At 40.1% G+C, this 13,089-nt stretch overlaps 1 protein-coding gene across 1 annotated transcript in view; it reads right to left on the minus strand.

The window, feature by feature from the left end:
* Positions 1 to 13,089, minus strand: part of hipk3b (homeodomain interacting protein kinase 3b) — a 42,540-nt gene that overhangs the window by 27,547 nt on the left and 1,904 nt on the right. The window contains exon 2 of the mRNA XM_022205838.2: positions 2,363 to 3,668. Coding sequence (XP_022061530.1) covers positions 2,363 to 3,668 — 1,306 coding nt within the window. The remainder of the gene's footprint in view (positions 1 to 2,362; positions 3,669 to 13,089) is intronic.

Raw genomic sequence — 13,089 nt, forward strand, 5'->3', positions numbered from 1 at the left:
CTTGAGGCTGACAGAGCTAACAAACAGAGTAGCAGCTGCACAGTTCACTTCCTCCCTCACAAAAGTACAGCAAAATATGACAGTTCTATTTTGAGCAACTTCCTGAAATAGTGTTTTTACCACAATACAATAGCATTCACAAAAAAGCTTGATGAATGTGTGGGATGAAAAGAAACCGCAATAACTATGTAGTTGTCAAGTATTTTTCCAATGCTCCCATAAAACTATAACCCAAGAAACGGGTCAAAGTAAGGATGGCCTTCTCACTTTATACAGTGAAACAATCTACTATAAGTACAGATAGAGACAGGTGTAAAAAAAGAAGAAAAAAAACACAACAGTCTATTTGCATCTCTTTTTACTGACAGTATTAATTTCCTGCGAAGCATACCGCTGCACTGCCTGAGAATTATTCAAATGCCATGGAAATTCCGTTCATCGTAAAAGGTAGTACTGAATGTGGCTCTCAGATCCCACTCCATTCTCCGCTGACTCTGAAACCACGTTTGAAGCACTAACAACCCATAGCAGAAAATTGATTGTCTTGATCTGTCTATCTGAGTAGATCTCCACTTGGTCAGATATTACGGCAAAGTAGGCAGAAAATCATGTTGAAGACAATATCATTGACTCTATATTTAAAAACTATTACATTACATTTGTGATGCTCACATTGTGAGCTTCACCAGACCAACTAGCCAAGAACAGAAAAACATCATTGTATTTTTGGCATAGGAAAAACTGCAAACTACAATAGCTCTACAGCTTCAAGCTGATGCAGTGAGGACATCCTGCCAACATCTTCGCTATAGGATCACTATAGGATCACTATAGGATGTCATCAGTGTGAAAGAGCCACTGCTATGGTAGCTGCTTGCTATGATAAAGATAGTAGAGGACGTTTTTCCTGCTATGGCAAACGCTGCCTGCTAGTATGAATCTGTGTCATCAGTACTTTTTTCTCCACGTCTTTACTGTGGAAGCTTTTAACAACACCTACAACCGTCCTAAACAAACACAAGTATGATGTATGCTCTCCACTGTAATGTAAATCAATGTATGCAATACTATTACATAGGATTAGTATATATTACAAGACAATTTGTTAGTGTCTGCAAATACAGGCTTAAACTGCATAGCCAAAACATTTTCACTGTGTACTCACAACAGTAGGTCGCTGGAATGACCCACAGCAGAGGACACAGTGCTGTATAGAACTGTATGTATGCTGGGAAAATGTGTGACGTCATAGCGCATTCCATTTGAACCATTAGCTATGTCATTTGTTTGGCATGTATGTATTACTGTGAAAAAATCCAAATTCTCGCTTCTGGAATTTACTGGTAAGACACAGCAATTTCACAATGTATGGAAACAGTGGGTTTACAACCTTCTTGTGCCAGCAAAGCACAAGTCCACACCTATTTAATGTACCATAAAAAATGTACTCTTTTTGACACCAACATCAGCATACGTGCATGCATATGTACAAAAGCTTATGTAAATCACTGACATCTGAGAGCCTATTAGTACAAAATGTCTTACTTTCTATCTTATCATCTCAAATGCTCTATGTAAACTACAGAAAGGTACAAAACAAACAGTGAACTGGGTCACCTCTGAGTTGCGTAACAGTTGATACAATTTCAGGCCTGCTTTTCTAATCACACCAAAGCATTTATAACATAATGCCAAAAGTAATTTGTCCTGCTGGTTTTCCTAGTCCATGTACAAGACTATCAGTATCCCACATGTCCTTCTAACCTACACAAAACCTATATCTACTGTCAAGTCATACCTGAGATGGCGTAACAGCGTACAGTGTTTGGACCTGACATATAATTCAGTCATTTCTGTCCCAGCCTCTCTTGGTTTAATCTAAATGTACACATTATGTATCATTCTTCAAATATTTGCGAATTGCCTGTTTTAAAAATCACCATATAATCTTTTTAAATCCACTAAACTTATAAGGCCAAATCAGTTCTGCATTGCAATGAATAAAAGGAATGTTCACAAAGGCAATCAAGAACTTTTTTTTTTACTTATTGTTTTAAAAGTTGTTGTTTTTTTTCTCAGAACACAATTATCATTCAAAGGCAGCAGGGCCATGAGTGTTTAGCCTGTGGTCTGCTTGTAAACACTGCTGGGTCGCATTTTCTCAGTCTGTGGTATGTGGTCCCTAAAAATGCAGGATGTTGTGCAGTATGAGACATATTTCCTTGTTTTGCTAGAGGAAGGACATTTTTATTTTTATTTTTAGTCTGGACCCAACAGAGACTGAAATCAGTTTCAAATACACTGAGCTCAAAGCTGCTTTGTTAAAAACTGTCAAAACTTCTTCATTATTTGGTGTACTCACCTATAGTACCGAGACTGGAGGTACGTGGAACACACTGCTTTGGACACGTGACTGGCTGAGCCAAAGTCTATCACCTTCACCCTGTAGGGTTGCCTCACTGGATCCACCAGCATTATGTTCTCTGGCTTGAGGTCTGCATGAATCAGACCCATGCTCTTCAGCTTTTTCAGAGCAGTAGCTACCTGCTGCAGCACAGGTCTGATCACTTTCAGGGGCAGCGGGCTGAACTTATTCTGCTTCAGGAAATCGTACAGGTTCTGCTCAAGCATCTCAAATACCAGGCAGGTGTGGCTGCGGTGCTGGAAGCATTCAAAGGCTCGCACCAGGTTGTGCTCATCTGCATTCTCCCCACTCAGACGAGCAAGGATACCGACTTCAATTTGACCCTGCCGTGCATATGAAGGGTGGTTCTTCAGGATCTTCACAGCCACTACCTCACCTGTGCCCCTCTTCCAGCACTTTACTACCTGGCCAAATGTGCCACGTCCCAAGAAATCCAGCACTTCATAAGTATTCTTCATGGAACACAGGACTTCATGTTGTACTACCTGATAGTCCCCATCCCCTCCTCCCGTCCCTCCTGCTGCACCCACACCCCCATGCCCCACACCCTGTTTAGAGGGGCCTCCTCCGGCCCCTACAGCCGCAGGCGCTGTTACAGCTGTGTTCCCCACATTCGTTTGCAACATGGCAGGCAACATTGACAGTTCCTCCACAATCTGCATGGTGCTCCCTCGGTTATCCAGCTCCTCACTTTTACGTTTCAGCCCACATCGCTGAGAGCTGTCAGCTGAGTTCAAACCTCCACACTTCTCTTCTCTGTCGCCCTCCTCCTCTCTGCCTCCCTCACCTCCTCCACTGCAGCCCTCTCCCCTTCCCCCTCCTCCTGCCCCTGTTGCTCCACTGCTGCTCCCACTTGCTATGTCTGTCTGCTGCTGCTGCCCCTTGCCCTGTGAGTGGACAACCCCTGCCTCCTGTCGCTGCTGGGCCACAAGTGGGCCTGGTCCTCCTCCTCTTTTACCGGGCTGTTGTCTCTGTACGCCACGCACCACCACTGTCTGCACTGGGTACTCTTGTCCTCCACGTACTTTCAGGCCCACTGCCAAGTCTCGGTTCACAAACGAGTGGGCTTGTTTTGTTGGGTGCACAATGCCAAGGGTTCTGCTGTTCAGATAAGTCCGCGGGTGTGCCCTCTCATGGTACACACAGCTGCTGGGCTCAACTTTTAGTTTCTTCACACTGCTAAAGGCACTTGTCTGGGTTTGATAAATGTGTGGTGGGTAGACCAAGACTTGTGAGGCCATACCTGCAGAGAAAGAAAAAAAACAATAGGTATTTAGAACAACAGTAAAACATTGTAAAAACAACAACAATTTAGTATGTTACAAAGAATGGTGGCATTTTTAAAAAATACTAGCAATTGCGAAAACATGTTGTGCAAGACAAGAACAATCTTGTCGTCATGAAATCCAAAAAAATAAATAAATCAAGGATTACCCAAATCTCCCAGAGAATTGACCTGTCTTTGTTTGTTCAAGGTGAAGGCTAAGTTTAAGTTACGGGGAGCTCAAAAAAATGCGTAGATAACACCATGGCCACTACTAGTGGCTACTCCTAGTTGTTGATGTCACAGTAGTAGTGCCCTATCAACACCCATCCATTTATACCAGTCAATGTATATGTCCAATGGATCAGAGAAAGAGAGCCTATTGTGGTGGAGTGTTAGAACACCTTCACCATTCTGCCCTATCCACTGCAATCCCACCAACACCTCCACACAGCAGATGACTAACTTCTCAAAGGTTTGCCTGACCTTTTCCTGCCATTTCCATGCATCCTACTGCAGGTCTCTAGGCAACCAATCGAGAGGAGAGAGAATGAGAGACAGACAAACCGAGAGAAGTAAAGTCACAAAGCATCATCAGGCCCACGTGCCCAATTAACTAAGATGGTGTATTCTACTCTCTTCCTCCATCATTTGCATGTGTGTGCGAACATCTTTAAGGGAAGATAAACCACTTCATGCTCATGAACGCAATCATGTGTTGCTGAAATATTTTGAAATAACATTATGTGTAATAAAAACAAGAGCACTGAAGCAAACTAACTTGTCTCAAGATCTTGGTTATCTTTAAAAAACATATTCAAAACTGGCACAGTGACCTTATCAGCCACTGCCATGTTGGAGCCTATGATCTACTTTCATTATCAGGCAAATTCAGTGACGTACGAGCTGGTACACTCCAGAGGTTTCCAATCTTTAATCAAGGTTACATTTACAGAATAGCGTTTACCTAAAAAACAAAATGAACAAATAATCAATGTTTTGAGTGTGGTGTTTTGAAAAGCCAGTCTTACAAAGACAACTTTCATTCTTCAGTCTTTTTCTGTACCTTATTCAAATAATTGTTTTTGAACAACTACAAGGACACTTAACTGAGTCAGGTTTAGGCTGTTAGTGCCCCTATAGAGCCCCCTAAAATAAATATCCTGATGGAACACGTACTTGTTTTGTGATAACACTAGCGCTGGGAGTTATCCCTCTGACTCTATTCTGAGCAGCATGATAAGGTCAACCTATTCTCTTGACAGCTCTTTGCACAATCACACCCTCTGTTACTGTTTGGTGCCACTGTTTACCATCTTCTCTGTGGGGATGGGGATCTAGAGCCAGTTCCAGTTTAAAACCAGTTCCACACTATCCAGTTCATCAGAATCGCATGCCTCAGAGCTTATCAGTTCCTGTAATCAATGCCAGCATGTTTTCCTGACAGTTGTGATTTGTAAAAGAATGACAAACTGCTATTGCTGTCTACACTGCTGGAACTATGCAACAAAATGACCTTGCAGTGCAGAGAAATAAATGGTTTAAAGAGTGTCTACATTTCATTAAAGAAGTTCCAGCTGCAATGTCAGTAAAGTTATTATATTCAAGTACAGGTGCAAAAACTGGCAATATGATCAAACATCTTTATACATAATATGGGGGTAAAATCCAGGAATGTCACATATTTGACCCTCTGGATTAAACATTATTGTCATCGCACAGAGTGCAGACACAGAGAGTGAAGCCAAGTGGAGTGAAGTGGAGACTGGCATTCTAACTAGGAATCCAGGAAGCAGCAGTGCAGAGTAAATATAGAAATATAAATTAAAGGGCCTTTATGAATACACTGATATATTCCAAATATGAACAGTGTGAACAGAATGAAATTAACACACCAAGATATCTATATCATGTGCAGCAGCTACAGTAGCAATTACTGTTTTTTAGTGTACTTGTAAATGTAGCGCAGGTGTAAAAATGAGACATACGAGTAGTTATTATAAACAGAATAACCAGCTTATATGAATATTTGTACATACGATAAGTCAGATATGTACAGTGAAGACAGCAGTACAAATATGTATTCAAGATGGACAATAGTACAGATCAGTTTTGGTATGTTGGTGCATATACAGTGCAAGTAAGTGCTGGGCAATAAGTAATTGACAAGGATTCAACAGCCAGTGAGGCCGTGGACAGCTCTGGTGTTTGAGACTGGGTGCTGTGGGGCTTATTCAACGTGGCGCAGAGCTTAGCAAGGTGACAGCTAAAGGGAAAAAGTCCGTTCCTAAACCTGCTTATCAAGAATATAGAATCCTGTAGTGCTCCCAGAGGGCGCAGGACAAAAGTCGGCGACCCAGGTGAGAGGTGTTCCTCACAGTGACTGCGCTCCTCTGCAGACATTATTTGTGTGAGACAGTGGAAACTAAAGATGCGTTGTGCAGTTTCACCATCTTCAGAGCTTTCTGGTCGAAAACAGAACAGTTGCATACCATACTGAGATGCAGTTGGTTAGAAAGCTCTCATTAGTAAAGTGGTGGAAGCTCTTCAGAAACTGAGAAGACAGATGGACCTTTTTAAGTTAGCTCACAAAGAAGAGATGCTGGTGAGGCATTTGATCAGGGTTGAAGTGTTGAGTGTCCAAGAGAGGTCCTCAGAAATGTAACACCCATGCTGGAGACAAGATCAACCTCCATGCATTGATACGGGTGGGAATGTGTGCCACCTTTTCTTTTGTAATGTGAGCAGAAAATCTAATTGGAAAAGAATTCTTACAAACAATCTTCCATGTCATTAATTTTAATTTCCACACAACACAATATTCAACAACTGCATTCACATTTAGAGAATTAAAAAAAACAGAGAGCCTGTGTAGGTATATTTTTCTACATAAAAATGACATCTTACCATATCCCATTCCCTATTTCTCTGATGAAAAACACTTAATTATGCCAAAGCAAGACTGAAAAGGGTCAAGGATAAGAGTCAAACAAACACTATCATTTTAATCTTCACACAGCTCAGAAGTACCTAATAGTGGTGCTGTTTTCATTCATTTCTACAACCTGAGGACATGCAAGTAAGACTCTTCAATAAATAAGTGGGTGACTGAAAATCTCGCCTGTCTGTGATGATGCGATAGCCCTGAAATTGACAGTCACCCACCTCCTGATCAGTTTGTGCTTGGATTTGCTGAATTGTTCCTGGTGCCTGGGCTAACACATTAATGCACTTATGTTTATGGTGCATTTCCAGTAATTTAGGTTCCTGCAATGACCTACTACTATTCACAAGAGCCATTATGTGTAGAATTTGAAAGAGTATAACTTTGGCATTTCTAAATGGACATTTAAGACACCAACTTCGATGAAACAAGACGACATGGTCATCAATATCCCCCACCACATGTGATGTCTATGAGTCTATATCCAAAATAGTGATCAAAGGGCCATAACTCTGTTAAATATTATCTCACAGGTCTCATTTTCGAACTTGATCAAGGTGTCCATTGTGTGAAGCTACACACTAAATTTTGTAATCCTAGCTGTAATAGTTTCCGAGAAAAGCTGTCCCCTTCATGTCGGACGGACGCACGGATGGAGGCCAAACCTATATCTCCCTTTTCCACTTCGTGGAGGCGGGGGATAATAAACGAGTATCCAAACCAGGGTTTCCACTCTTTTCAAGAAATAATTTTCCACAACATGAAGCTGACAGATGAGACTAATAAGTTCAAGTGTATGGAAGTTGCTTTTAAAATAACTTTAAAGCGCTGTAGATGTTTAGGTTCTTATCAGTCATATAACAGCATCAGCCAAGCATGTTATTGGCATTGAAATGGCTCTGCAGTAGGAAAAGTCCGAACATTCAGCCAGAGGCATAAGAAAAATTTTCAGCCACAGGCAGAACAAGGGGTCTAGCAAAAATGATACGGCGCCCACAGAACTCTGATCGTAACATCATGAAGTTACTTTGGATTAAAAAATAATAAAACAGAAAACATTTAATGCCTTGAATCCACAGAGCAACTGTGGCATCTCCCTGAGAGGTTTGAAATGACCTATCTACTCAATACCATGAAAAACCATTACTGGTTTAAAGGTAAAAGCTGCTCACTTTCAATATTAATCTGATTCAGGGTTTTTCTGATTACTGCCCTTTGTATAGAGTCCAATTCAAAAAAAAATAAAAAGGTGTAAAAAGGACAATGAAAATTTCACAGTACATTGCTGTATGTTTAAGCCAATTTCCACATTGAAGAACTTGTTCGTCTAGGTTGTGATTAGCTTACAGTCGACTCACCTAAACCGCCCTTTTTTAAAATCACACTGACCATTTATTTACTTCAACAAATTAACCTCACCTCTAAAACACAAGCAGCACTGACAAACATTTAAATGAGAATTCTTAATACAACATTTAGCAATTAAGCTTAATTTTTTGATTCACTTATTGTTTTGAAGTGTGTTTACAAATCCCAGTCGGACTCATTAGCTAGTTGATCACTGATCCCAGTGCAGCAGTTTTTTCTGTCCACCTTCTTCTTGAAACATAACCAACAATTACCAGTGTTAAAGAAGATAAGAATTAAAAACCAGTGGAAAACATGCACATGCTGTAAAAGCATGACAGTTACAGTTAAAGTTAAGTAACACATTGTAACATTTCACGCTTTCCTCTTTTATCTCTAGAACGGCCTTCCATGTGACTACTGTAGCTTTGTCCACAGTGCTCACTATAGTACACACAGTAATGGTGACACAGACACAGACAAGAGCCAATTCAGCTGTTTGGTGCACAATAATTGCTGCAGATTGAGTCTACATTCCCACAGGGAGTTTCTGCAAATAGCATAAGGTCCCCGGCAAATGCAGCAACCAGAAGGTCAAAGTTACATGGGACACACCCAAGCCAACTGCAAGACAGTCCAAGTGCAGACTCTGTTGACAGACGTCACCCTTACGGCACATTCTGTCTGTCACCTTAGAAGCCAATCACTTTCCAACATAGCTGTACACCATGATCAAAGTCTTACTCATATTTCAAACCCTATCATTTGTAACCTCTAGATTTTTAAATCATACAGAGAAGTGGAATACATTATAATAAAATCACACAAGGGGGCATTTGTGAGGGGTTTACTACAGAGTAAACTGAGGGATTCGTTGTTTGCTTAATAACCATGCAATTAGCAATAAAAAGTAAATACATGGCAGGACACAGCATGTAGTAGATCCATTTCAATATAAAGACTCATTACCTGAATTGCGCTGTTTTCAAGTATGTGCTTGTCTGAGATTGTTGGTAAAGAAGAAATTTGAGACATGCTGACTGCTACATAAATCTTGTTCTTGTAATTTACGTGAGCCAATTCCATATTGGCAGAATGCCAGTAATCCACATATTTTTCTTGACTTACACCTAAAATACGTATATTGTGGGTTCAAGTCTATGCCTGGGAATCGAGATCTTAATTGCCAGAATCCCTTCACAGGAATCCACACTTGGTCGGGTCTCACTAACTTAACAATCGAGACGTCTAGATTCAGCCACCAGTTCAGTGTAATACAACACCAAAAACTAAATTTAAATAAAATCTAACCTGAGTTAATACACCTCATACAAAATACAATCGCTATATCAGGGGAGTGGAAAAGTCTAACACAGAGATGTGAAGAAGACAGCCTTTGTTGTTTTAAAAGGCAAAAAATGGCAGCTCTGCTATTATTACCATGTGAAGCCAGATACTCCCTAGTCAGCCCATGAGGCTCCTCCTGTGAATTACATTACATCCTTCAAAGCTGCAGAACCATTCCAGCCCGCTTGAGTTGCTAAGTAATTGACCACAGTTGAACTTTTGACCCTGAACACTCAAAATTCAATTGGAAAGAAAATAAACACTAGACACCTGTCCACGGTGAACAAACGGTACTGACTGACAAAACAAAAGTGTCCCAAAATAACAGTAAGGTGAGAGGGCAAACGTGGTGGGGAAGGGCAAGAAACACGAAACTAATCTTGCTACTCTACTGTCTCCCTCTACTGGGCAGAAATAAAATGCATACACTAATCGCAGTCAAATGTTATGTTTCTATTTAAAAGCAAATTCAAAGACATCTCAAAAAGGAACAATGCAGTGCATGATATGCTTCAATGTATTTTCAAACAACAGATGTCAGAAATGTGTAGTTAAATTGTGAGTGATGTTAGATACTAATGATGTGTTAATAACAGAAACAGCTATATATGATCAATGCTTATCCCAAAAAGATCTTTACATAAGTATTAGTCAAAGATGAGAGCCCCAAACCAGGCCAGAGTGCACTATACATAACCCCTTCTACAAGTTAATCAGGAGCTGTAGAGACAATTCGTGCCATGTAGCTCGACTTCACAGCTCAAAGCGAAACCGTCTTGCTGTGATCAGTGCAGCTTAGACCGAGCATGTGAGCTATAAATGTTCACCATGCTACAGCATATCAAAACAGACACATTAAACATTCACATTTAGTCAAAGGCTCGATGATCCTGAAAGTGGTTTGGGTGATGGCATTCTGTTATCATGCATTCAGTTAAGTAGGTCTGCATTCTGTACAAACAGAAGCATAATGACTCCCATGACTCTTTGGGACACATTTTTTAAGGATGCACAAGCAATACGATTTTTAGCAAGTGGCAAAGGACACACTACTAATTGCTTATATGAACTGGCAGACAGAATAACAGAAACTTACAAATACCAAACATGTAGCCTGTTGCACCTGTGAATCAAATTACACAGGCCCAGTCCAGTACTGCAGAAGACTGTTGTCATTATGTTTGATAATTTTCCCCCTTAACTTCAATTCCTTCAATAACTTCAAGTCCTGCTTTAGTCTAGTGATCCTTAAGGATCCCCAGTCAATAGCTTCAGACTGTTGATGATAAAGTCATTAATCATTTTTTTAAACTGTCAGGCTTATATCTGATTTCATAGTTTAGCTTTATCACAAATAAAGGGATGGTTGCAAAATTATAAATTTGTCTCTTCTGCAAAAGGTAGAGAATGAAAAACAGTGGCAAGGAGGCTTTGTGCAGCATATGTTTAACAAAGAATGAATAATTCATTCTGTGATAGTGATCAGAGCAATATCTTTGTCAAACTTGAGCAACAGGGGTTTCCCACTTACATTTTCCTACCCTTTTGTGAATCTTTGAGTAGATATAACTCATAGGGACTTTTCATACAGCAGATGCCACAAATTTTTCTTTGACATGTATAGTTTTTTTCCTGTCAGACGCTGTACAGTCTTCTTTCCCCCTGATTGACAAATAAACTCATTTTGGCTAATCATAATTTTATTATGAATGACTCATAATCTTATTATGATTAGCTGGTGGTCATTATGTGACAATCGTTGTTGGTTTGTTTGTCTGTGTTTGTTCGCAACATTTCTCAAAACCGGACTAATGCATTTCAATGACATTTTCAGGGAAGGTCAGAAATGACAAGGATCAATTTTTGGCAGTGATGCGGCTTTTAGTTTGGATTCCCAGATTTGTTGAAGATGTCTTTATCATTGCGAGATAGTGACACAGCGTCACTGTAATTATGAGTACAAGTGGACACTTCGTCAGCTGCCTGCTGATGATCACATGATTGCAATCCTACTACAAATCAACTGCTGCGGACCTGTCGGAACTTATCCATCAAAAATGATACAAGGAACAATTGATTAAATTGTGGAGGTGTTTCCGAGTCTCATTATTTCCCGGTAATCGCTACATATTTAGGTATCCGTACATAACGTACACATGCATAACACACCCCTGTGCTCAGTGCAAGGTCATTTTGTTGGTGGGTATATCTATATTAAATGGCCACATTCTATGTTGTCGTGATTTCTGATTATCAATAAACAAATGATGCATTTCTAAGAAAAAAAAAGGCTGCATTTCTGACAATGCCATACGGGGGAATGAAGCCTTGGTGGAGTATTATGCTCTCTGGGTGCTTTTGTAGTATATTTTTTTTGCTCACTGGGAGCTACAACATGTCTTCTTTTCTATGAAATAATGCAATTGGATGTTCTTGGCTTCTGCTTAGTTCAGATGATGAAGGCAAATGCAGACTGTGAAGCGAAAACAAAACACCATCTTTAGTTCCACTCCTCTATCTGTTGTTGCCAACCCTGAAGCGTTAGGCAGGGGTTTGCCATCTAGATCAGAGCTGCACAACCTTACTGCAAACTGTGGTGCTTTTCCTGTGTCTCGTGAGCTTGATCTTCTTGCTTATTAGATAAAAAGGCCCTTTATTTTCTAAAGCATGTGACTTAATGGTATTTCGACTGTGAACTTATGACTGTCATGTAGAAGTCTTCTCCTTGTTAGACTATCTCACAGTCTCGTTAGCTATTATGCTGAATGGATCATGAAATAGGGGTGTAACGCTACATGCAAGTCACGATTTTCCAAAAAAGAAAACGGATACGTAGACAACATTGCCCTACACACAGATATGATTTTCTCATCAGCAACAATAGGGAAATTGTTGAACTGTTTTCCCTTAAATTCATTTGAAGATAGAAACACATGAGTATAAAACAGAAACACAAAGTTTGGTTGTATGAACAAATCTCAAGTGTGCTCCCTCCCTGGCTTATAACAGGCTAATATATCCCTTGATAACTGAGCCCTGACTTACTGTCCCATTGGTTTCCCTGCAGGTCTCCCAAGGAATGCTAGTCCCCCAAACCTATCATCGCCCCTGTCCACACCCATAGACCTCCCTTCTAAACAAATTTTCCATCCATATCACTTAGTCCTATTCATAATTAACCTTAATTATTCAGTGAAGTTAGTGGTATAATGTCAGGGTTAGAACTACACAAAACTACCTTTCTTTCTAAATGCTAGCACAGTTTGGCTAATAGACAATAGGTGGTGCAAAACCATGCTCTTCTTTCTTTAAGAAGTGTCATACATGAATAGACAACAACATAGACATGAACAGACTGTTTTAGTAACTGTTTGGATCATACAGTGTGTGCCAAACCAAGTAAGCCTCATCCAAACTGAAGGGTTGTATACAAAGTAGTATGGGCGAAATACAGATACCACTACACCCCTCATTTGTGTTTCTAAAATCCCTATTTTCACCTTTACTCAATCATGAAATCTCAAGTATGTTTAAGTTTATTTTCCAAGCGAATGTGCAAATACAGAATTAAACAAGTAAACATATTCATTTGCCTTGGGGAGATTGTTCTCATTCTCTCTCATTTTGTATTCATACTACCAGTCTACAGCGTCTTCCAAACATGCATTTACAGCTGTCACCAAGTTGCACATCCTGAAACACTACCCACACAAACAAGCATTTATATCGATCAGCAAAGCATTGATCATAGCACCTCCCAAA

The sequence above is a fragment of the Acanthochromis polyacanthus genome, chromosome 2 (genome assembly GCF_021347895.1).
Source record: "Acanthochromis polyacanthus isolate Apoly-LR-REF ecotype Palm Island chromosome 2, KAUST_Apoly_ChrSc, whole genome shotgun sequence".
Taxonomy (NCBI): Eukaryota; Metazoa; Chordata; class Actinopteri; family Pomacentridae; genus Acanthochromis; species Acanthochromis polyacanthus.